General features: G+C 38.2%; 1 protein-coding gene across 1 annotated transcript; it reads left to right on the forward strand.

The window, feature by feature from the left end:
- Window positions 1–350: 350 nt before the first annotated feature.
- LOC139954870 (uncharacterized) lies at window positions 351–27,522 on the forward strand. Its single transcript, XM_071954841.1, has 3 exons — window positions 351–1,247; window positions 21,067–23,759; window positions 24,430–27,522. The coding sequence occupies exons 1-3, from the start codon at window positions 1,118–1,120 to the stop codon at window positions 24,718–24,720; spliced, it is 3,114 nt and encodes a 1,037-aa protein (XP_071810942.1). The 5' UTR covers window positions 351–1,117; the 3' UTR covers window positions 24,721–27,522.

Here is a 27,522-nt window from a genome sequence, read left to right on the forward strand (position 1 = left end):
GGACAAACTAACTATTGACGCAAACCTCATTATCAGATCCTATATCCTCTCTTACAATGTCACTATAATGTTGTCGTTCTGCATTATCCCACACGAAAATATCCCTTATATGGTGATGCGAACTAAGACATAGATAATAATCTCTTATCGGCTGTTAAATGAGTTTCGGATATTTAAAATTGGATGTTTCTTTACCGGTGGTAAGTTCTTGTACAGGGTTTTAGTCAATAGGAAATATTATTGACAATTTAACATCCTATTTCCTACATTAATAAGCCTATTGTCAAGAGTGTTGATATAAATAATCACCATTATAGTTTATTTAGTATTGCAATGCGTGGCGAAAAGGCAAGAGGTAAAAATAAATGGCGAGAAGAAACCACAAGGGGCACTATTTCTATGAACTCCGCGAAACTGTGTTATATATTTATCCTTGGAGTCTTTCATCAACTTCAAACAGCTGTGATTGGTCGAAAGGGGTGATCGTGCCTGTTCAAGTTCAACCAATAGGCGTGGGAAGCTGTAACATAACTACACTTCTTAGCAACCACGGATCGTCACAGAAGATACCAAGAGGCCAACTCACTAGAAACATCCATCGGGTGTAATATTTCGACAACGTCGTTTCTAGGTAATTTACGGAGACGATATTACCTAGAAACTTTACAGTACATCAAGATTTATTGTGTTACAAATCACATATATGGACATGAAAGAACAGATAATCTCACATACATTTTTCCTTTCATGAATAGGGCTGACGTGTTTTACACACGCATATCAACTTTCTTCTCCGACGCTATCCTGTCATAACAGAATCTGTTTTGCAACAACAGGAAGTGTTGTAAAATCTGTCTGTTCACCTCATTCTTAAAAGGGATTCTAAACAATTTGAAAAATAGACCCAAAGAGAAAAAAGATCGAACAGCTTTTTGGATTTGAATCACTTTTCAGATCGGTAACCAGTTGAGTGCATTAAGTTTACTCTTTCGTGTGACAAGAATCAGAAGGATTTGTGCAGAGAAAGGATTTTGACTCTTCAAATCAGAGGGAATTGTAACTATCGTCTGCTAGCGTTTGATTGGTGCAAATGGTTTATCGGTAGTTGACGGTCCATATGAAGTTATTTCCTTTTAGCTGTTTAACTACAAATCGAGCCATGAGATCCTCAGAAATAACTACAGTTTTACTCTTCATTCTGGTGATTTATTTTCAGAAGAGAGGAGGATTTGCACAGACTACATCTAGTAAGTATATTTGTTAACTCATAAATGAAACTCATTTGAAACTGTCGTGTAGCGTACAACGTGCAATCATATCGTATATATTATTTACTATAGCTGTATGAGTGTGTTGATATCTCGCTCTCCGTATTTGATCGTGGGAACGATTCGAACACTGAAGTTGGGTCGATCAACACTTAACGAAAGACATTGTTTAAATCGTTGAATTATGGGATGTTTGCTTGGGCCTAACTACATATACCCTCCCAAGTTACGAGAGAGAGAGAGAGCAGCGACTATATGTCAGGACTACTAAGCGGGGTGCGTGTTGTACACTGGGGAGGAAGGGGATGGTGGGCGGGGACACCGACACTTGAATAATAATAAAGACAAAGTTGTAGAAAAGTAATCCAAATGATTATTTCCTGTCCTCTATTTCCATCTTCTCCTTGAATAAGTGTAAGTTGCTATAGTACTAATAAGAACATAACTCGCCGTGGGTTGTGTGATTTCAATTAAGACGTTGGTAAAGGTAATATTTCGTCACTTTCTTGCCCATCTCTTCCCTTCCACTTCTCCTGTTCATTTCCTCTTACCCCTTTCCGGAGCCTCCTTCCTTTCCTTGACCTCTCCTTTGCACTATTCTCTCCCTCTTCTATGCGCCCACATTTTCCTTTCGATGTCCCTCCTACCCTCCTTTCCCCCGTCATCTTCTTTTCATTCCTGCGATCGTCTTGTCCTCACCTTTACATGTTCCCCTCCACCTCCACGTTCTCCATCACCTCACACCTCACATCCTCATGATCCCCCAGCTCCCCAGTCCCCTCCCTTTATCCCCATCTCCCCTCTCCTTCTCACCCTCTCTTCTTCTCAATCACGTGTGTGAATGTAGCTACTGACTATAAAAATTTATGGTCATGCCTGACAAGATAACACTATTGTCATAATTGGTAGCTTATTCATTCTGCTCAAAATTGGATGATTACTTTACCATGGTATAAATGTATGGCTATAACTATTCGAATCCTAATGACTTACCCATATGCCTATAATGCATTGGTATACATTCCAGCACCATTCATTGCTACGAAGTGAGTATGTGTTCGGTTTTTTTCTTTTCTATAACACGTGGCAGTGTGGCTGAAAGTTAGTACAGGTACTAGCATCTTCCCCATTGTCAAATGTACTTGACGTTGCAGTACATGCTTCGCTGAAACAAAGTTATGGCTCTTAAACTGATGAACGAAAATGTCGAAGTGTGTTTGGGTGGGGGGTAGGGAAGGTACAGAAGGAGAGACGGAAATACAAGAGAATAAAAATTGGAAAAGGAAATCTCATTAGGTCATACTTTTTCTTCTTTTAAGCGGCAGACTATTGGTTGGGTTGCCAATACACTGTACACTGTACATGCCACCCCTCCCTGTCCATCTCCCCTTCACTTCGCTCTCTTCCCTTCTGAACCAAGCTGCCCCCACCCCCACCAATGCACTAACGACACTCGCCAGTTGCCAGATACCTACGGCGGATTTAAATCACCAGAAAAATTGTGTGTAAACTTGTTTCTGTTTTTGTTGTAACTGCTCTTAGAACTACAAAATGTCATTGTTCATAAATATTTTAAAGCGAAGTTGAAAAGTTAAGGGTTGAACGTCTGATGTCATACGAGTCACCGCAGCGCAGCTCAAAAACAATGATAAAATGATATTTAGTTTTACTCACTCTCCAGGAATTCGGAGTATCGAATATACTCGTTACAGCATTCACTACACAGTGAGCGAACGCACTTCCAAGGTCAGATACGTGCTGTAAATCACATATTATTGTGCACTATAATAGTAACTGAGTATATACGTCCCGTGTTAAAGGTTAGGGCAACAACAATATTACGGAAGTGAGTAACAAAGTTATTATTCAGGTTTATGGTCGGTTGGGACGACTAGAATTTCAAAGACCTTGATATATGATATTAGCAACTTGGGATATTTTGCCAACAAACGATCAACATGTTTGAGGAAATGTGAATGCCTTTCAAAGAAATAAAATACCCACACGTATAAGAACATATTAATAACATATATCCATATATGGAGATATAAGACACTCAAATAAGTGTGAAAACGTACGGCATGTCTAACTTAGGGCAACAAACCAAGGAGAGGCTATAGATCTAAAAACAAAGATATTGGAAAGTGTACCATATAACGTACGGGTCTAAAATTTGAACTACATGCCTAGTATTAAAGCCTTTGTAATATCATGTTTTCACTAACACTTATTGATGTATACAGCTCATATATTTTATTCCAAGTTTTGGAAATGAAACATCTCTTTCTTACCTAACCAGACTTTAATTCATCTTATTATTTTATGTATAATATATATATATATATATTTTGGAGGTCCGGGAACGAAGGGGGGAGGGGGGGGTGGGTGGGGTGGAGGCGGAGCGTCTATCCGAGCACCTCGCCTTCATAGCAGCTGTTACAAATTATCCTTTCATTTGATTCATTTTGGGAGGTTTGCTTAGCTGTTTGTCAATGTCTTCTGTATATCTAGACTATCATCAAGTAATATTTCTGTGCATCGATAAATGACAAATACATAATGAACGAAAACAATAACATGTTCAGCTCAATTACCGCGATGACGTCATTCACTCTGCTGTTGCCAGGTGCATTAACGAAATACCAGCAAATTTGTAACAAAAAATAATATCTTTGCCAAACTAATAATTATGATAACTTGGTTTTGACCAAAAGATACAGAGAAAAAATCCAACATTATTGTTGAGTAATCAATAATCCACCACCGGCCTATGTCTTAATGGGTATTACATCCCAAATGATTTTAATATTTAGTTTTTATTCCGCCCCTCGATAAATATACTACTTTAACATCATCATGATCCATTCTGACCTGATGTTATTATCCAATGATCAGAGAACGGGAAAACCTGTCATCTAACGTAGAAGAAGAAGAACAACAAAGTGATTAATATAGGATGAAAAATCGCTCGTTTGACACCGTCTGGGCTCTGCCAATCTCAGACGACAAGGAAGTAATATTTGGAGAATCAACTTACATGGCATTTGGACGTCCTCTGTCAATCTGTTTGCAATGCTCAATATATATATACCACCCTCCAAACAAACAGCAACAAATTATGTTTCCGATATGTCATCAATGTTAACATTAAAATATCTTGTAATAACGTCCATGATCGGAACATCAAGTTGAAGTAGTATCAGCATGTCATAAAAAATGTCAAGTTGGTTCAGTCATATTCTTAATATATTTTGTTCCATCCTTTCTCACGTCCCTCTTCCTAACATTTTAGCAACAAAAATCTAGGCACAGAAGTCTTAGTTAGCTTTCGCGGTTTAATTTCTGTTTTTTTTTTTCTAAATGAAATTACAGGTTAGAAGACATTATTGAGACACTCCTTAATCTCACAATACCTTAAATTTATCCAAAGATTGTCAAAGTGTTGAGGAGAGTTGGAAATATTTGAGATAAACATCTTCTTCTTAAAACAACACAATTTCTCCTTTACCTCGTTTTCTTTGTGGCCGAGGATGGGGAAGGTGAGGAGGGTGGGGAGGGTGAGGAGGGTGAGAATTGTGGGTTGAGGTGGGGAGGGTGAGTTAATATCCTACTGGAGATTTGCTCTGCTCATTTGTAATTGGGTTTTACTTGGGACTGAATCCAGCTTCAATCTGTTCGTTTGCCAATTCGCTTTCATATGTCCATAATCGTAATTTACTTCATTTCCTTGTTAACCTTAACCGGTAACTTTCTTCGGTGGGGTGTGGGATGGGGGAGAGGAGACGTTATCAAAATACTAGAATTTACCTACATGTTAATTAGCCGGAAACTTTCGAAAAATAATGATTCAAGTCATTCAGTTTGAACCCTTTCACAGCGAAGACGTTTTTATACAGCTTTCTTCACAGAATTTACCTCTGCTACCTACTTTTTGGGTCGTGGGTTGGGTTGATGTCATGTTTCTCATCCTACTAGATGTTCCCCTCATGTTAGATAGCAGTAAACGATTAATCTCAGTTCTAAGCTGATCCTTAGCCATAATCACGGGCGTTTTTACGTGTGTTTCCTTTTGTTAAATGTTCTTAATTATGTGAAAGGTAATATGGCCATTTGTGCAATAAGACATATTATGAACTGCATACAAATTGGAGAGAAATTGTTTTAATTTGATAACCAACGTAATATAACATTTTTAACTTAATTTTAAATTTGACGTAAGCCCTGAGTATTGTCATAAATCGTCAGCACATTTTTCCTTTTTGATTTGATAATGTACCGTATTCGACAGAGAACTTCATGAAAATATTCCTGCGACACTCAATTGGCAGAATTACTTTCCATATACCAGTTGTTTGTCAGTATATGAACAGTATGAACATCAATCAGATAAAGATAAGGAACTGTTCATACTGTCAGTACTAGTGCTTTGAAGCATGATATAGGAGTACAGTTTAGAGTGGTATTACCATGAGATTATTGTCTCAACTGGCTGCCTATGGTTGTTACCTTATAAATATTCATTTATGTTTTAATCGTCACAGCTGTGTTCGTCTATTACAATCTATTTTGTCCCCCTATCATTTTTGGTTCTCGCTTCCTTGTTAATCAATTTTCGTTTCCCGATTCTGTAAAAGAAGCCTTGTGAAATTCCATATACTGTTTATCGTTCATAGATAATATTTCCTAAATTACTTAATACCACAACTGTATACTCGGAAAGATATCCACTTTAGATACAGAAAAACGATAATATAATAACATATCTCTAATGTTACAAGAAGTTGCATGATGCATGAAAACTAAGACTCATCAAAGGAAAATCAATATTTTTAAGAACGGCCCTGAAAACTAAAAAATTGTACCCCCCCCCCCCCCAAAAAAAAAGAAGGTAATTGGCATTTTATTCTCGGGATAAGCTGATATTTTATTGCCCAAACCATATCATTGGACGTCTATTTGTATCCTTAGTGTTGAAAATAGGTTAATTTACTGCGATGTATATGATTTAAACATGAACTATTATTATCATTATTATTTTATCGGTTGGTGGGGAGGAGAAGTCGGGGTTGTATGTATATGTTTATTTGTTGGATTGTCATTGCATATAGGCCTAGTATGTGTCTTCTGGAGTGAGCTTTTCTTGTTTGTATGTTTTCACAAATGTATAACTGTCTTTCTACAGTAAGTTAGAAGTGGAGTTTTATTAATATTTCCCCTTTCTACCGGTATATAAAAAATGACCCAAATACTACATATTCAAATGATATTGTCATTTGTCAAGATTAAGGCGTCATTCCTTCTCTGTACCCCTCCCCCTCCTCCCCTCCCCTCCCCCTCCCCTCCCCTCCCTCCCCTCCCCCTCCCCCTCCCCTCCCCAATAATCAGAAGAGCTACTATACCATAAAAGACCTATGACATGACATTTTATATTATTACAGAGGAAATGGTTCTCGGGTAGTTTTAAACCGGGCTATCACTTTTCTTACACCTATTATCTTCATTGTTTTTACCTTAATATATATTCGAATGACGCCACTTCCACCGCCACCCTCCCATACCACACACACACATTCCGGTTCACGCTTCCGTTTTTGTTTCCATCATCCATGTAGATTACTACCCAGAAATATTATGAAAATGTGTGGAAATAATTTGGTGTCAAATTCTTGACGTTTTGTCACTTCACCCCAAGAAATTAATATATATAGCTAAAGGAATAACACGTTTATTTTTTTACGACACCTATCGTTAAAATCATTTCCCAGTAAAACTTGAGATCTTTGCTGAAACATTTTCTTTTCATCAACACGCCCAAAGGAAGAGTTCTAACTCCCGTAATTTGATATTAATATTAATATTTTGAAGAAATCCTCCAACTCGGAGATTGACAATGTTTCATTGTTTTAGTTTCCCTTTTAATGAAGAATGGATTATTCTTTGGTTATTCTTGTATTTGTTAATAACACGACCGTATAATGATTTTTATTTGTTGTCATGTAAAATCTATCCAAAGCGAAACCTTGGATTTCAAACTTTCTCTAAGGCGTGAAAATAAAGAAGACCTTGCACGCAAAAAAAAGTGCAATTGTTTACCTTGAAGTGAAAATTTTTCATTCTTTTGTGTATTTTCGTTTAAAGATGAAAAAATATTAACCAAGTCAATAGAATTTATTACATAATCAAGTCAGTACTACAAACAATGCAAACATACAAACATTTGTGTATACTTTTGTTATAAATTGCAACAATATTCATCGTATTGTTTGCAATTATTAATAATTATGATAATTTTTTATGAGAAATGTTATCATGATTTTAGTATAGCTTGGTCATGTGACAACAGTGAAAGCATCAAATTAAAAATATGCGAAATGTGTATAAGATGGCGTTTGAGGTTTGCGCATTGTTCCAAAATAATGTTTCAACCATACTGTCACGTGCACTCACAAACATTCACGTTATGCCGTTTTGTCAGCACACAGTGGGTTGTGCTGTTCATATATTATTTTAACATCTGCATGTAGGCTATGTAAAGCAATGAAAACTCTCTGTATGTATTGTAGTGTTAGGCCTCCTATCCTAAAATACGAGGGAAGTGTTTATTTTCTTACATCTTTTTCAATATTTGATTTCCACACTACTTTTTCCCCTCCCCATGAAAGTTGTTACTTAAATATATATATATATATATATATATATACTAGATTGCACCCTGCATGATACTCCATACTGTTATTTCTTGAAATAGAGACATTGCACCATATAACTGATTCCTTTCTTTTCTTATATCTACATTATTTTAGTATCAAAGGTCCGAGAACTATAAAGCTAACCACACCCTTACGCTTGTGACGTCATAAAATGCTCTAATGGGACCTAATCTATATTTAACGATCCTCAGTAGGGTTTCGTTCTGATAATTTCAACTTTTTTGTAAGGAGCGTGATTACGTTTGCGGCTATTCAGTGAAATATTATGATGTAACCCGATAGAATTTTACGAATAGCGGGTCACTGACATGATGTTTATGTGACACTAATACCCAATACATGTAGTTCTGCATTTGTACGTAGAAACGTTATCGGTTGGAGTTGTAACTATAGGTTACAGGCTAACAGCTTCAAGATTTTGAAAGCGACTCGCACACAACTGTTCGCAAAATGGTGACACAACTTCTTGTCCTCCCCCCCCCCCCTCAAATCCCTCTTATTTTTTAATTTTTTGCTTTTTGCATCTTTGTGGTAAAGCGTGTATAGCTTGCCAATATGTCAGTGTATGCATTTCAGACATGTAATTCACAAAGCACATATCGCCTAGGCATTATTACTGTATCAGGAACGAATTCGTCCACTGGTTTACCGGCTCGGCACCGATGCAGCAATGAATCGAAAATTGAAGGGTTGAAGTTGGAGGAAAGGGAGCGGAGGGAGGGGAGAAGGGTGCAGGAGTAAGACCAATATCCAGTGAAGTTGAAGCGAACTTGAAATTGCTTTATACAGCACCGCGCCCGAGTTTAAATCGCTGCTTTATGAAAGCGCATCCTCTAGTTGTTAGGATCCTTATAAACATATTTGTTATCACATCTCTTTGTATATAATACTTTTACGATGTAAGCACGGCAGCCAGTTTAATTTTGAAGAGTGATAGGTCAATACAAAAGCAAAACGTTGAAAACGAATATCTGTTATAATACTAATTGCCTCGTTAATAAACATTTCAGCTTTAATGTATACGCTTTTCATTATTAGGAATATTAAGAATATTATTAGGGGGTGGGGGAGGGGAGGGGGCGTTTTGGTCAAGTGGTTAAGGCAGTGGACTTGTGATCTAAGTATTGCAGGTTCGAGTCCCTGGGGTCCTTGAGCAAGGCGCTTTATCTCCTTTGCCTCTCTTCACCCAGGTGTATAAATCGGGACTTGCGAGGTAACTTGTAAATATATATAGTTGTGTGCGCCGGTTTGTGGCTGCACCCTTTGGGAAGTCCCCGGGGGACACGTGGATTTGGTGCACTGTGGTTCCCCAGGAGAGATTGATTGAATTATGCACACTTTGGTGTGTGGGTGTTACCAATGACCAGTGTTAAGTTGTAAAGTCGTGTGAGAGGGCCTTGGCCTTGAACAAGACTACAAACCTTCAACTTAAACTTGAAAACTCAAATAGATATGCGTCACGACCTCGATATCACATCTAATGTAACGCCAACGCACTTTCTATACCTGCACTTTCTACAAATATTTCTCTTGAACGTATATACGCCTCAGTTGGAAGTGGAATTCGACTATAGATACAAACATGTTTACAACATTTACCTGTATAGTAATGAGTTGTATTGTTTGAGGGCCTGACATGGTTGACTCTAGCAGGATTGTCGTCTTCAGAGGCTAACTAAAACGAACACAAACTAAGAACATAGTTTGTTGAGGAAATCGGAAAGTACAGAGTTTGACCTAACATACTATACAATCCATATATAGGGCGAGGTCACTAACTCAGATAATAGGAGTCAAATTGAAAAGTATATCGTCCCCAAGAAACAATAAAATCAAAATATTATTTTATTTTATTGTCAAGGTTATGACGTCATAGCTGTTATTACTGTATCAGATTACATAGCCGTGGGATGTTTTTTTTTTACCCAAATCTTAACTCTTAAAATTAATTTGGCTTATACTATTATGATATACTTCCAAGAATAGGCCAACAACGACTTCATGTGACTTATCAGGGTTTTCATCTCTACTAAGTCAGATTTTATCGGACGGGTGACGGAACAGTTCGAACGCCAAGATCACATTTTTTTCTTTGAATTTAGCCACGCATGAGCAGCAAATCTCTTTTTCTTAACGAGATGTTCAGAAGGATTGGCCACATCTGTCATTGTCATGGACCAATACACCGAGACGAAACCAACCTTAAAGAAAAAACAACCTATAGGCTCCGTCCTACTTCATCAGACATTTTCTAATTAATTTCGTCCAAGAATGATTGGCAAAGATTAGGTTTATAATTTAGAGGTATAAGTGACACGTTTAAGACTGCTAATTAGCCATTAGCATTTTACTAATGAGGTTTGGATTCACTCTGGGGCGAGTTATAAAAATATCATTGTTTACACCACGGAGATTTTATGGTCATCTTAAAAAGCGCATTTGAAACGGGGCTGACCACTGTCTGTTGTTCTATTGTCTTTTGTAAAAGTTGGTTCAGTCTAACGTCAATTATAAAAGTAAAAAAAAAATGTTTTAATCACGACATAAATTTTTTATCTTAACCTTTTTAAAGCTTGCAATAGTTCCATCTGTCATTTTTTTGACCTCATTACAACAAATTTACGACTAGAAAATCATCATGGAGCCGGCGTGAGGTGTTGGGTTGGTGTAGGGTGGTATACAAATTGGTGAAAAAGGCAACGTATAACATTTTAATGCGATGGTACTATAGCATAAATCAAATTAATATCAAATTAAGTAGAACTCGATACAAAAAAAAAACAATTAGCGCTGACAGGAGACTTGTTTGATGAAGCAATAATGTTTATGACACGCCTCAGAGATGCATATATGAGAACTTGGACTATAGTGTGCTAACATGGACCTGACTCTTGGCATTAACGTCACTTAGATAGATGGTGGGCAATAATTTACAATACAAAACGCACATCAGATAGTGTGCAGGTGCTCGCGACCTTTGTAATATTCGATTTAGTCTTTGGTCTCTGTCTTCATAACATATTTTTGTTAATGTTAGCAATCTTTCGAGTCTGTTTGGCATAATAGATATATCGATTTTTGACCGCCTTGATCCACATTCTATGCATTTTGTTTCTTCACACCAGTGCTATCGGCTACCGTATAGGAAACAGACTGAACCATGCCAAACCACATGATTCCCTTTCAATGCTAACAACCCCCCCCCCCCACCCTCCTCTCCATTCACTGTCCCGGTAGCTCATCTTAATGGATTTAATATGAGAATTTTAATTTATTTTCTGCTAACCTATATATATGCAGAGTTATAGGTCTTCATGTTTTTAATTAAATTTATGATTTATGAGTCTCGTATCTCTGGCGATAGTTCATAGCGTCTATTAATCAGCTTGTATGTTTCGGAAAGACATTGCTTTTTCTAGTTTTTTTCTCGATAAACCTTAATGGGAAATTTGATAAATATTGATACGTTTTAAGGGTTTCAGTTACATGAAATTGATATATATATATATATATATATATATATATATATATATATATATATATATATATATATATATATCTATACTTGATTATTATTCGAGTTTAGGAAGTGTTGACACCAATGTATTGATGATCGGATGAAAAGCTTTTTGTAAATGACGAAATAGTCTGATCCCATATGACTCTCGCTGATTGTGTTTATATGTGATAGTATTACTATAAAGCTGCAGTGTGTTGAGTTTGAATGGGACTAGAATGATGAACTCAGTATTGCAGCTTATATATGATAGTACTACTATAAAGTTGCATATTGAGTTCCCAGGCGACTAGAATGATGAACTCAGTATTGTGTTTGTATGTGATAGTTCTACTTTAAATCTGTGTATTGAGTATGAAGGAGACTAGAATGATGAACTCAGTGTTGTCTTTATATGTGATATTATTAAAGCTGTGTATTGAGTATGAAGGAGACTAGAATGATGAACCCAGTGTTGTGTTTATATGTGATAGTACTACTATAAAGCTGTGTATTGAGTTGATACATCCAGCATTGTGTTTATAGTGATAGTACTACTATAAAGCTGTATATTGAGTTGATAAACTCAGTATTGTGTTTATAGTGATAGTACTACTATAAAAGATATATAGTTTGAAGGAGACTAGAACAATGGACTGAGTATTGTGTTTATATGTGATGGTACTACTATACAATTGTATATATTGAGTTCACTGGAGACAGAACAGTACAGACTCTGTCAAGATGTTAAACATTCCCTCTTCGTCCATGCATCAAAGCATATGGTCCATGTCTCTATGTTCAACATGTTTCCCAAGAGACGTCACATTGGCAGCCAAACACTCCATGTCTTTTTAATTATATTTCCCTTCCAATTTGAGGCTGTCACACTTGTTTTCAGCATTCAGTCCAACAATTTAAAGTCCATTCCTAATGTTGTTAGTGCTTGAAGGATTCTGTGTAGATCCAATTACATGCTAAAAGAAAAGATTAAAACCTAACCTCACGCAGTGATAAGCTATCATTGATATACATTATAAAGACTTTGGTTTTAAATAAATCCTCATTAATTTGGAGGTTTAAGTCGATACATCGGATATTACGGCCGTGGCTTCATGAGTTCATCGACAGCGTAACGTAGGCATATCAGTTATGTACGATAACGGATGTGACGAGGTGACACAGGTCTATAGTTACCATGAATTGTCTTCTTTCTGTGAATTCCAGATCTTTAATCTTTAACTTTACTTTCTCTGCTTTAAGAAGCGACTAAGAGATCTAACACAGTGCCCCACCCCAACCACCCCCCCCCCTAAAAAAGAGGGGGAGGGCGTGATGGATCCTAACTTTCACCGATTGATTTATGTTATAGGGGATAGTGAACCTTTTATGGAAGGAGTATATAGGGGATTAAGGGATTGGTATAGAGTAGGGGTGAGGCCCTGGGGTCGGTGAAACGGACTCATGGCGTGTATAGGAAGTCTGCGGTCCTCCCCAGAAAAAAGAGGCATGTTTAGACAATAAATAAGGCATAAAAACAGATATGAACGTAATGTTCTGCTAATAAATAATCCTGGATTGTAAACAACTGCCGCCTGAACGTTTTCACCACGACTGACGGTGGAGGTCCTGCCCAGCCCCCTCCTCCCCACTCCCTTGGCACACGCCACTGAACTCACACTTTGAAGTCTCTGACAACGGTCTTTCTTTCAATGAAACTTCAGAGAGTCGCATGCTCCTTTCACAAAATTGAAGGAAGAAGTTAATACCCTAACACATTTCCTTTCTTAGTACTTTTTTCAATATTTCATAAAGGATAATTTTGAATATCTTTTGTAGCATACTTCCAAGAAGATGAAACCAACAAACGCATAAAAACAGCTTCTATATTCATCAGTTTTAAAATTCCACGATACACAATTCGTATGTCATAAAAGTAGATGGGAGGGGAGGGAGGGGGGGGGGGAGGAGGAGGAAATAATTGAAATCTAATAGTAGCGATGCGTAGTTTTTCTTTTTCAAGTTTTATAACTTTGCTTGAATGCAGTTTTGATTGATGCCACCAGTCAACTGTACACAAGGTCAATGAAGCATATATTAGCTGTTAGAGCCGGTCACGTGTATATATGATATGCATTTATTTTACGGGGAATTGATAAATGTATAGGAATACAGTAGGAGACTTGTCAAGATTGTGTAACATGTTTCATGTTTCAAGTATTGATGGGTTTATCACGCAATCTGAAAAGTGACAGACCGTGATGGCTTCTATTTTTCGAAGAAAATGAGTCAATACATTCTTGTTTTTCTATTAACTGTTATAGTTTATTCCCAGTGTTATACGTGATAATTATTGGAAAATTTTTCTGTTTTTGTAGCATATGTTTTTCCGCTACTCCTTATCATAACTTTTAAGAGATACACAGTTTAGCACATTCAATTGATATAAGTAGCCTTATCACATGGGGATTTTTCGGTGCCCCCTTTTTGGCCCCCACCCCTCTCCACATGAAACTTATCGAGAGAAAAAACCTTAGACATGAAGATACATAATTCCTTGACTTCCTACTGACTACATTAAAACCCGAAACACTTCAGGGGTTTTGCCCTCTTGACCTCCACAGGGACCAGATGGCGGCCACCCCTGAAGCTCACGCAGATATGGCTGTCTTTCTTACTGTCCCCCCCCCCCACCGTCCCCACACTTCCAAATGTCTGGCTATGCCACTGATTGATGTACGTGATCAATTGATTTAAGCTGTGAAAAGTCACCCAAGGTATAGACCCAGGTCACGGATAGCAGAAAACGACCATGGGCCTGAAAAGGCTACCATACACATTGGTCCAATTCATTTGGAACGGTAACCGTGTTGTGACGGTATTCTGTCAAGTGCGTTACTACCGGTACCGTACTATATATTGCGGAAGCAGGGTTTTCACACAGTTCATTATAATACTGTGGTTACGAACAACATTAAATAATATTCTGGCGACTGATGTTGATCGATTCTGCATCTTTAGGTCAAAGTCGTCTTTATTGCATCATTGTGTATGGCGATAGTATCGATAATTCATTCAAGACCGCGTGATACTTTAAATTACGTCATACCGTGTGACTCATGCATATTCATAATATCTTCATGATTAGGAGTCACGCCCCTTTCCTTCCTAACGTCAGTTGACATAATGTAAGGTATAAAGTAGGTATAAGTTTCTCATATATATGTACGCATCGTCCATTTGCCATACACCACGTGCTTCAAACGAGGCTTGAAAAAGAGGAAATGACCTTTGATCTATATCGAAAAATGTTTGCTTTCCAAACTTCCTGTACATGACAGCAATTTATATCTAACATATTCATTGTCATCACTGTATAGTTGCATGCTGACTTAACAAGTATAGGCCTCTGTACGGCGTGACAGTCTGTGTAGTGCACACTGTATTATATCCCTGATACCCCAGACCATGACGGAAGTTATGAAACATTTTCCTAAGTGTTAATAAATGATAAGAGAGCAAAATAATCCATTGCGTTTGTTGCTAGTGGTTTGCTTTAATGGCTTAGATACCGGTAGACTAAATATGTTGCACAAAAATTCTATAAAATCGTGACGTCATCTTCCTAAAACAACAAACTCGAGGACAATGTATATTAAACATAATGCAATTCTTATCAATAACCCTCTCTCACTAGGAATGTTACAAAGGGTTCTAATGGTTGCCATCTTTGAGAGATATATGTCACATGAGGGTGCTTACATGCAAAATGGTGCAATAGTTTGCAACATTTGAAACAATTATTGTTGAAGAATTTTCGACAGATTAGGATGAGCCGTACATATATGTTGTTTGTGTCCTGTATGCTATAGATTTATTTTTGGATCCTGTCTGACCCCCTCACCTCCCCCCCCCCCTTCTCCACCTTCCCGAAAGATATATTTGTGTCCTGAGAAATACACCATCAAGAAAAATCATCATGATGAAGTCATAATTGATGCAGTCGCGCAAGTTCAGTGGTCAGGTAGTTATTAATCGTTACAGATATGGTGACTAGCCTGTACCGTACTTTGAGGTTCATTGATTTCCGTAAATATACGTTTTTTTTTATAAATAATACCGTAGTTTGCCTATGGTCAATCAAACCTATCACCAAACAGGCACTTACGCGTGTTGGGGTTAACAATAGGCATTCCGTCCCGCGAATCAAAATCGACAATCTTGCACTATACTCGGTGTATATGCGGCTTCCAGCGCGCGTTATAAACTTGACACACTCTTCTAGCCTATCCAGCTGCACATAATGAGATTGGCTGACCTTGTTGCTCTTGTCAACCTTCCTTACGGCATGCCATACGTTTCAAAAATGTCCAAAGCAATATAAGCATGTCCAAAATAATATAAGCATGTCCAAATTTATGTAAACATGTCGAAACTAATATGAGTATGTCCAAAAATAAAAAGAGCATGTCCAAAATAATATGAGAGTGTCGAAAGACTATATGAGCATGTCCAACATATTAAAAGAATGTCGAAAAATAATACAAGAGGGACAAATGTAACTGCCTAATTCAATTTTGTTTTGAACATTTTGGCGTTTTAAGTTACGCCATATGTTGCAAAATATCCAATAAAATATAAGCATGTCCAAACTTATATGAGCATGTCCAAATTTATATAGACATGTCAAAACTATATGAGCATGTCCAAAATAATACGCGCATGTCCAAACACATATAAGTATGTCCAAATATAATTTGAGCACGCCCAAAATTATATGAGAGTGTCGAATAATAATATAGAAGTCTCGAGTGTAACTGCTAACTTCAACTTTGTTATGAACATTTTGGCGTTTGAAGTCACGCCAAATGTTTCAAATATCGAACTTTTATATTGGTATGTCGAAAACAATTAGCTTACAATACCTTCTTTAGAGGTAATTTGTATCAACTGACACAATGGTTATCATTATGACAATATATTATTGAAACATTGTTCTGTTTTTGTGACGCAAATAATTCAAAATATGTAAAAACAAGACCATCACCTAACATTTTTCCTTTTTACATCCCTACGTAATGTGAGTGGTTTCGCCCTGCCTAGAGGTGCTGAGATTATTCATATATTGTTGCGAAGGCAAAGAAGTTCACGTGCGAAAGTACGTACAACATGCACAAGCGCTAACAACGTACAGTAGTTATCACACATGCGTACGTTGACAGTGAAAATGAACTACTATACTGTGTTACTTTTTTAACGGAAAATTGTGACACTTAATTACGGTTACCAGGCGAAGTCGGACACTAGCCCAGAATTAAAAAAAATAAGCCTAGGTTAGGGGTATTCAACGTTTAATCTTCACTCTCACCTTTTAACTAAATTTCAAGATGGAAACGTGGGAAGAACTCGCCAACTACATATTATTGATTAAACCGCGTGGAATGTTGGACACAGTGGTTCTTCGTATTAAACTCACTGATAGTTACAGCACCTTGGGGCCAGGTTGATCACTCGCGCTACGAAACAACTCAACTAATATTTCCTCGAAAATAAAATCGTTCTTGATCGAAATATCATTAAAATATTAACACACACACTAATACGGTAATGGATGAACTGTATATCGTCTTAAGTTACGCTGGATATGGTGTTTTTGTTTTCAGCATACCAAAATAAAAAGTTTGATATTTGGAACATATGGCGTAAAATTCAAACGCCTGACTGTTCATTACAAAGTTGAATCGAGCAGTTACGCTCTAGACTTTTGTATTATTTTTCGACACTTTTTTATATTTTGGACATGCTCTTATAGTCTTTCGACACTCTTATATCATTTTGGACATGCTCTCATTATTTTTGGACATACTCATATTGGTTTCGACATGTTTATATAAATTTGGACATGCTTATATTTTTTTGGATATTTTGCAACAGATGGCGTGAATTCAGATGCCAAAATGTTCACTAAAAAGTTGAAGTTAGCAGTTACATTCGACATGTTCATATAATTTTTCGACACTCTCATATTATTTTGGGCATGATCATATTATTTTTGGACATACTTATATTAGTTTCGATATGTTTATATAAATTTGGACATGCTTATATTTTTTTGGACATGCTTATATTATTTTGGACATGCTTATATAGTTTTGGACATTTTTGATACATTTGGCATTCCGTACTTCCTCACTGGCCCTAGTAGAAAATTAATAGAGAATTCCTAACGTATAATTTATGACTTTGTAACAAGATTTACTCCGAACACAATTTTGGGGCGTATAGTGGATGTCTCGTAACCTGGTGTATCGATTTTACATCGACAATGATTCGGGTGTAAAATTGAACATATGCAGTTTACACAAAATAACTTTTTCATTATAAATTGTGTAAAAGTAAGTTGGCCTGACGTTTCGATCCTAGCAGGATCTTCTTCAGAGGCTAAATGACAAGTTACAGTAACAGAGGGGACAAAAACACGCACAGAATACAGACAGGTTAATGAGCACGGTGAACACAATGGGATAGATGAAAGGGGATTATAAGTAGAAAGCAACAGGAGAAGAGGAGAGGAAGGAGATAAACTGTGGAGGGACAAAGAGAGGATTAAAGGCACAGGGTAAGGAATAAACTGGAGAGGGACAAAGACAGAAAGGTGTGAAGAAAAATGGAGGGGAAGAGAGCTGTGAGAAGAAGAGTGAAAGGGGGGGAGGGAGAAAGGGGAGAAGGAGTAGGGAACAGAGGAAGTTAGTCATGTCCTTCCTGAATGTTCAGCCCATGAGGTTGAATGGTACGAAGGCGTTGCATCCAGAGCCTCTCTCTGCTGATTCGTACTAGGTCAGGACGGCTACCTAAGGATTCAATCCCCTGTAGGGACATGTCGTTAATGGTATGGTTGGGAAGGTTAAAATGTTCTCCAACTGGGGTCTCAGTCTTCATGGTGTTGACTGTGGATCTGTGACCATAGAATCGCTTCTTGAGGGTGGTTTTGGTTTCGCCAACATACTGGATGCCGCAAACTCTACAAGAGATCAGATAGATGACATTGGTGGTAGTGCAAGTGATGTGACCCTTAGTCTTGTGTGTGAGTTGCATGCTGTGGCTGGTGATGGAATTGGATTCAACAATGTGGTGGCTGCAGACGATGCATCTCGAAGTACGATCACATTTGAAGGTACCATGCTGAATGGGTGTGAGGTTAGAAGTAAGAGGTGGAACAGCAGCACGTACAAGAAGGTCTCGTAGGTTGCGTGGTCGTCTGTAGGCGATGATGGGTTTTATAAATTGAACAGTAGACTTGGTCCAACAAGTCAACAAGTGACAACATGCATATCTTCTTCATGCATATCTTCTTCATAAACCCAAATATCATCGGTTCTTCTTTTCGTGTTTTTTGCTTATACATATATTTTGCCAGTTTGTTTCCATTTGAAGGGTTTGTTTTCACTAACGCCTGCATGCGCAACTTGTTGGTTATATTAATGGTTGCTTTAAAATCATTGTATAGATATGAATCGGTGCAATCGGGAAAATATACCAGCATCTTCATATCTTCTTTCGTCGCTGGGAACAGTTGAGGGTGTTACTTTACATGTTTACACTTTATAATGTGAAAACGACAGAGCCCTCAAAGATGGTTCTTTATTCTCCTTAAGCCTTGGATGTCACACTGCTGTAACATTCTGTATCTCTGAGTTAAAACTGATTAATTATGTGTAAAAGATGTTATCACAAGTCCGCAGAGTATAGAAGCACACCCGGCAAGATATGTATATGTTCCTGATCCCTCTAATTGACTTCGGGCTCCGGAGTTCTAGCCCAATAACCCCACCCAACTTCCCCCTCTGTATTGACCCCACCCCACTTCCCCCTCTGTATTGACCCCACCCCACTTCCCCCCTCTGTATTGACCCCACCCCACTTCCCCCTCTGTATTGACCCCACCCCACTTCCCCCCTCTGTATTGACCCCACCCCACTTCCCCTCTGTATTGACCCCACCCCACTTCCCCCTCTGTATTGACCCCACCCCACTTCCCCCTCTGTATTGTCTTTTCCACCTTCCCATGTTACGCTGCTGTCACCAAAAATTGGTTTCAGTGAAAATCTAGTAAAAGTCATTATATTTTATGAAACCAATCAGAGAGACCAAAGAGAGAGAGACAGACAGACAGATAGTCAGACAGAAAGACAGACAGACAGACAGATAGACAGACAGATAGTCAGACAGACGGACAGACAGATAGTCAGACAGACAGACAGATAGCCAGACAGACAGATAGTCAGACGGACAGACGGACGGACAGACAGACAGAAAGGGAGAGGAAAAACGCACACATATATGAATCAGTCACAAATCTAGTAGAAAGTAAAAAAACCGACTAACATCGATCCTGACAGAAATTAAGATCTTACTTTCAACATACCAATAACAACCAAAATCATAAAATGTACGTTTGGCAAATTTTTTCATATTTTATTTTACATGCATCAAAAAACGAAAACTGCATTTGCAGAAAGACAACGGTACCGTATCAAATTACAAATTGCATGATGTTAATCTTTCCCTTTCTTCTTTTCTTATTAAATTTGCCAATCTCGTGGTAAATCGTCGGGTCTGTTTGTGATTTTACGCCAGGGAATACAAGGCACTGTATCAGGACAAGCACGTGATCAAGAAAGCGGCAAAATAATTTTACCCAGGCGTAGTTTACTAAATTGAAGAATTCAAGAAAACCGATAACAAATTAATGGAAAATACATATCACTATTTATCACATAGCCAAATACATCTTTACTTTCAATTTGAAAGAATAACCATTAGTTGTTTTTATTGTTTCCTATTAGGATTATTACTTTTATTGAGCGTGTATCAGTCGGCGAAGCATATGAAGTGTATATATGAACCAGAGTCGGTTGTTGAAACTACGTTCCGGTATTAATAAAGAGATGTTATTGTTTTGTTCTGAATTCATTGGTTTTTACTATCCAATCAAAAGGAGCTAATGCCAATCACGTGACAGTATAGTTTTAGATTTGAAAATAGAATAATTCTGCAGTTTGGTACAAATAAATTATAAAAGAATAACCAAAACAGGTTTAGTGTGGTTTATCATGCGCGGTATCCGCGTGACTATCTCTCTCGTACGTTACAGGCCTGGCAAGTGGAGCGGGAGGGGCAGAAAAAGGCCCGCAACCCAAATAGGCCACGACCGATCAAAAGAAATGATCATTACAATGCCACTGGTAAATGGTTGTCAAATGCGATGGTGTGGTTGCTTCCTTACTATATATTCATAGGTTTGACTTGAAAGAGCAACGACGTAATCCTAGCTTTGCTCAGCAGTACTCGAGAATGAAAACACGCCACAACGATCTCGCGAACCATCACAAATCCTTTTCGACCCAAGCATTGGGTTGTGTAGCTATTTGATGAGAAACGTTTATCCACTGGATCATTGCTTTTAGTGACGATTCAAAGTTGCTAAGCTAGCATATTGGGGTTCCACTGAAGACCACCCCATCAGGGTTTATTGTAACAGAACTGTTCCGACACCGTTGTTAAATGCATCTTTTATACTTTGTCATTACAGATGCAGTACTAACATCAACATTACAAACGTGGGAGCTGCAGTGTCCCAAAGCGACAGAAACTCCCGACGACGGACAACGGTTTTGTGACAAAACCACTCTCTGTGCTTCTAATTTACATTCTTCTACAAGATGCCAATGCGACGACCTCTGCCAGTATTACGGGGACTGTTGTTTCGATGCCCTGGAAGGAGACGAAAACCCAGATATCGTTGTTCCATCTGTAATGGAGCTCGAGACCTGTCAGTCTGACGGTATTTACGGAAGCGGCTATTACATGATCAGTAAATGTCCCGAAGAGTTTGTCGATTCAAATATCCGTTCGTTGTGCGAGCAGGTAAATCCCGATGACATTTTATTGAACACACCGGCTACTGACAGGAATGATAAAAAACTTTTCCGAAATTTGTATTGTGCGATTTGCCATGAACGAATTATTGATAATTTGTATTTTTGGAAGTTAACTGTGACTTGTGCAAATGAACCAGCCGATAGCGATAGTGAGGGCGGCAAGTCAGATAGTAAAGATGACGGGGCTTTCGACGATGGAACATCAGCTTTCGACGACGGGACATCAGCTTTCGACGATGGAACGTCAGCTTTCGACGATGGAACATCAGCTTTCGACGATGGAACATCAGCTTTCGACGATGGAACGTCAGCTTTCGACGATGGAACATCAGCTTTTGACGATGGGACTTCAGCTTTCGACGATGGAACATCAGCTTTCGACGATGGAACATCAGCTTTTGACGATGGAACATCAGCTTTCGACGATGGAACATCAGCTTTTGACGATGGGACTTCAGCTGTCGACGACGGTACTTCAGCTGTCGACGACGGCACATCCGCCGTCGACGATGGCACTTCGGCTGACGATACCTCAGCTAAAGGTACAAAAGCGCCACCAGAGGATCTTCGCCTTTTATGGGAGAATTTAAGGAACCCTAAATGTGTCAGAAAATTTAGCTACCGCTTAGAGGGACGTGATCCCTATCGAAGATGTACACCTATTGATGTCAATAGCTTTGAAGATGACCGCCAGATGCAAACATCTTGTCCTTCGTATGTGGCGCCTTATCTGTCTAACGGTACCACATACAAGAATCGTGAGTGCGCAGCATGCAATGGCGCCAATGTGACTTCATCACCATGTGATTTCCCCGGTGATGATTTAGACCCACAGGGGGCTCAGTCCTTCTCTAATTTATTCCTTTTCAGTGATGGCTATGGATTTTCCGAGAATGAGGTTCATGCCTCCCCTTGTAACAATGGTGAAATACTCGATCCTTTTTCGAATGCTTGTCGAACAGTTGTTCCCAGATATGAACCACAGACAGAAGGTGAACGAGACCAGAGCGATCACTTCATGGTGCGAGGTGAAATATATGTACATGAAAGTGAAGATGTCTGTTTCTCGTCAAACACTGAACACTGTTCCGAGATTAAAGAAGCGATCTCCGTGGTGTTAACTGCATTAATACGTAGCGAGATTGCAGATTTTCAGGGACATTTGTCTGTTACTGACATTGATTGCGTCGATTCGAGCAATCAAGTTCAATTTTGTTTTCAAGAGCAAGGCCCTTCAAAACTTTGCACATTTCGTGGCGATCTTCTCTCTGACACACCCAATGTCTATCAAGACCTACGACAGCGTTCCAATTACACAGTAAGAGATGAAAGTTATCGTAATCTGAGCTGTTTATACATGCCGTTAATGAATATTCAGACATTTACACTAACACCCGGTAACGTCAGTTGTTCGAGTCTTTCAATCGAATCCCAGACGTCGAGCATCGGATTCGTATGGAGAGAAGAACTAAACGACACCCAAATAACATCGGTCAGTGGTTACTGCTCTGGCATCTTAACTTGCAAATCGGACTATGTTCATTTTAACAGTTTAGATGTGAAGGTTATCAACGTCACGCATATATACATTAGCAAAACGGAACAGTTTTTTAAACGGGGGACTTACTATGAACGACCAGATGGAATTTCGATCTGTACGGACTACCTGGATGTTTGTAAAGCCAGAGAAAATTCGCAGAGGATCGAGGCAATCTTTACGATCATCGGAAGTACCATGTCCTTAGCTGGGTTTACCGCAACCATACTGACGTATATGATATTCCCGCGTTTAAGAAATAACATGGGTAAATCGATCTTGTCTCTTGTCTCGGCGCTGTTCGTAGCTCAATTCTTTCAAATGGTGTTTTGGGATAAGACTACCAATACAGCGTTCTGTACCTCTGTAGCCATGATTAGTCATTACACCTTCTTAGCTGCCTTCTTCTGGATGTCCGTCTTAGGAAATGACTTGAGTCGGACCTTTGGAAGTCGAGCTAAATTACAGACGGTTCGGGACAGCAAAAAGACATTTTTTTACTTCTCGCTGTATGGATGGATCGGTCCGCTTATTATAGTGGGAATCTGTTCTGTATTTCATTTTACCGATGTGGAGTTTATAGATTTCTGGTACGGCAATGAATGCAGCTGTTGGATCGGTGACCCCATGGCATTATTCTGGACGTTTGGTTTCCCTGTTGTTATTATCTGGTTACTGAACTTTGCGTTTTTCGCCGACACGGTGATTGGGATTGTACGAGCTAGGAACGCGACGAAGAGGGCGACATCGTCAAACACAAATCTACTAAATCAAGACGGGAAGCAAGACTTTTTGCTGTTCTGTAAGGTACGTTAATGTGAGATGTGATATAGAAATCACGTGACTTCCTTCACTGCTGGTCACCATTTCCAACTATTCTATCACTTCATTGTCATTTAAGAATTTGTCTATAAGTTTTTCGTATTTCCTGTTCATGATTTTCTGAAAACTTTGGTAAACTGCCAAAATCTGTTGGGTTCCATGTAGTAGTAAAGTATGAAATCTCAATCAAATTTGTATATTTCTTTCGTAAAGTGGATACCATACAGTTTGATTTTATCATAACTTTACAACTTCCAGGGTTCACTCCATCAATTCTGGCGTCAAAATGTAAAGAACATATTATCACAAGGTTCTGTTATTTGTTCTCGTCTGTTGCACTAAATTGGCATGCGCACTGTGGTGATTTTAAGATGTCTCTTCAAGCTTTTACGTCCCTTTAACTATAATGTTTCAATTTATCTGGTTCGATTGATAATGAGACACGCCGAGTCAAAATGGTTGCTGAAGTCAGAATAGACAAACCGTCTGTATTATTTTCACCTGCAAACTTACATACTCCAACAGGTTTGAAGTGTGTTTTTTTATTAACACATGCAACTATAATTGTAAATGTCGTCATAAAACACATCCAAAATAAATCAAAGTAGTAAGGATAATGTAATAATAGTTTTTGTTTTCTCATTGTTCCTTTCAGCTGAGTTGCATTATGGGATTGACGTGGGTGTTCAGCTTCGCTGCTGGATTTTTCGAATCGCAAGCTGTCAGTATCATCGCTATCATCTTAAACTCGACACAGGGCGTGCTCATCTTTATCGCATTTGGATGCAATTCTCGAGTCCTTGAAATGTGGCGGAATAATTATTCCAAGAGAAAGCTGACGTCGTCGAGATCTACTTCACTGGCTGCCACGGCTAAGACTTCTGTCTCTTCCATGACCGGGCAGCGAGTTATAAACAAGAATCCCACTCCTCGTTGCGGTGTATAAGACGTGCAGGTGACAGGATTCTGAAAGAGGTTTGAAGAGAGGGTAGGGTAGGGGACGGGGAGGGGAAGGGGGACGGAGAGGAAAGGTAAGAAGATCTGTACACCAAGTGATAAGGGTGTTCCCATTTTGAATATCAAATTGAAACGTTCAAAGATGCTGTGCGACGGTTGTCAACGTAATCGTAAATTCACGTATTGACTGCTCTAGTACGAGTGAATGAAGCCCTGGAGTCTGCGAGGCCGTTTCCAATGAAGTGAGGTAGTGGTGTGGGGTTCTCCCCTGAAAAAAATGTTTTAGACTTTAAATGATGCGTTCTGATTCATACTGTATATTGATACTATACCTTGGGTTCATTATTAGGTTTACATGCAATGTTGTGCTATTTAATGCATATATACACACTTTCGTGTGAGGATGAAAAAGGGGTTGGGGTGGGATAGCGTTAACATCCCGCACACGCCTGGGGTCGCGACTATGTATGACAGTGCATGGTATAAACGTTATTATTTTCTCGCGATTTGGTATTCAAACGTTGTGTTCCCACCCACCCATACGTATTATATAACCAGTGAATGAATAAACCCCCAAGTGGGACTTTGACTATGCAAAAAAAGTCCCCCAATTCTATTTTTTTTTTACCTTTTACTTTTTCTTAATTAATAAACTTGCAAATTTCAAGGAACCACAAAGTAAAAAGATTTCTTGAAAATACTTTAAAAATGTTGCAATGTATAAGTCAAGAAAATCTTGCTCCGAATATTTGGGGGTTTTCTTTAATATATTTAGTCGAACATGTTGCAATTACAAGTTGTTTTCTCTTTTGTTTTAAAGTCATCAGCTTGAAGTATTCATTTGACATTTACTGTGCAATAGCACACACAATATAAATTATAAATGACGGATTTTAAAAACATATTCATATCTGTTTTTGCTCTTTATACTTAATAAGTTAATTGTCAAGTTAGGTATTATTATGTATTAATTTAGATCTTCCTGCAAGCAGGAACTCGCGAAGTAGCAATCATTAGCTTATCAAAGCCGCAAGCTGACCAAAGTCAGTCTCTTAGATTCATATTTTAACGCCCATGATTATGAATTGCCAATTGTCAACAACTCTGTAACTGGACGACATACATGAATCTTGCAGTGACTCGAACTCGGGACCTTATGATTCAAAGGCACCGGCGTTAACCACTGATTCTGTTTGTTTCCGATACAACACGTGAGAGCGTCTATATTCTACGTAGCTTTCTATGAAGTCAAATTAAACGTGCGATGTTTATAGCCTTTCAATATGATTGCGTTGAAGTGTTATTGTGTCTCATAACAATTTCTAAATCTTGTAAATGATGTGAATGTTATTGGTTTAACTAAAAATCTCTTTGATATCTGAAAAAAAAAAGAAATTTAAAAAATAAGAAATTTTATGAGGTAGTTAGTACTTTTGGCCAACTTTCATAGAATAAGAAATGGAGGAGGAAAGTAACCCTCTCGCTTTAAATGATATTTTTGATTTACATGTATATATATGTATTTATCATTACTACGTTCTTTACGCATTGCCTGAAAATTGTTTTAATTTAAATCTATGACAGCTGAACAATTCAGTGCTTAAAAAGTTAAATATTTATAGATAGAAATATAGATATACTAGTTCTTATCGCTCAAAATCATCTTTTTGAAAATACTCTGTTTCACGTGCCATTCTATTTATTGCTCTATGTAGTCTATCTTTCACATATTTAACTAAGTATATATAAGCCTATGTACTTTGAAATGTAATGTGTCACATGTACGTGATACCAACGTCAAGAATATTTTCATTTTCTGTTCAATTTGTTCTGAGGTAATAACTAGTGATATGCCTTTCTATATAGCGTATTTGCCTTGTACAGGTTTTTAACTAATATGATGTCATCGTTTAACTTGCACTAACATCGTGTGAGCAAGACACTTGGTGGGGTGAGGTGGGGAGGTGGTGGGTGGAGGAATGTAGACTTTGATTTCTTGAGACTTTTTTTTTTATCCACTATGTGATTTTGTTCTCGCTTGCCTCTGTTGATATGTGTGTATGTTGAAATGGAACATATGTAGTTGCTGTTTACGAGTACTGCACCTATCTATCAATACCCCACCCCACACCCCCCCCCCCCCACACACACACACCGATACCCTGTATTTACATATCCAATTTTAAGAAGAATAGAATTACCTTTTGTTTCTCATTTGTTCTAGTCTTAATCAGATAACACTCTGGTATTTCTATTATCTTTTATAATGTTTAAGAGGATACCATATAGGTTGATCCATAATACTTTCAAATTTCTCCCTAGCTCTGACGTCACTGAGCACGCTTACAACGTACAAACAATTTATATAGTCAACGTTTTTTCTTTTTTTTTTCCTCTTCTGTTGTACTTATTTGGCATGCGCACTGTAGTGATAGAAATAACGTGACCTTTACAAAATTCTCTATTCAAGCTCTGACGTCACTTCAAAGTTACGTCACAATTTGAACGTACTGCTTCTGACGTCACATTTGCATTCGGTGCCTAGGTTAACTCATACCCTGCTCAGATTACACATCTGTATATGGAGTGTGTTAGTCCTGCTGTAAACTGGTGTGGAGGTGAAACGAATGATTTTCAGCACCATCGAGGTAGGGGGGGGGGCTCAGTATACCACCTTACCCAAGGGGTTATTCGTAATCCTTTTCATATTTGTTAATCGTCTAAATAATCATCATATAAATCCCATCATTGTGATATACCGCAGATTAATAATATATTTATCAAAGTAGTA

The sequence above is a fragment of the Apostichopus japonicus genome, chromosome 17 (genome assembly GCF_037975245.1).
Source record: "Apostichopus japonicus isolate 1M-3 chromosome 17, ASM3797524v1, whole genome shotgun sequence".
Lineage (NCBI taxonomy): Eukaryota > Metazoa > Echinodermata > Holothuroidea > Aspidochirotida > Stichopodidae > Apostichopus > Apostichopus japonicus.

What these genes read in the sequence shown, in the direction of transcription:
- LOC139954870 (XM_071954841.1), top strand. Translation starts at nt 1,118, where the DNA reads ATGAAGTTATTTCCTTTTAGCTGTTTAACTACAAATCGAGCCATGAGA. An exon ending in ATTTGCACAGACTACATCTA is followed by an intron (nt 1,248 to 21,066) that starts GTAAGTATATTT and finishes TTGTCATTACAG; the next exon opens with ATGCAGTACTAACATCAACA. An exon ending in ACTTTTTGCTGTTCTGTAAG is followed by an intron (nt 23,760 to 24,429) that starts GTACGTTAATGT and finishes TGTTCCTTTCAG; the next exon opens with CTGAGTTGCATTATGGGATT.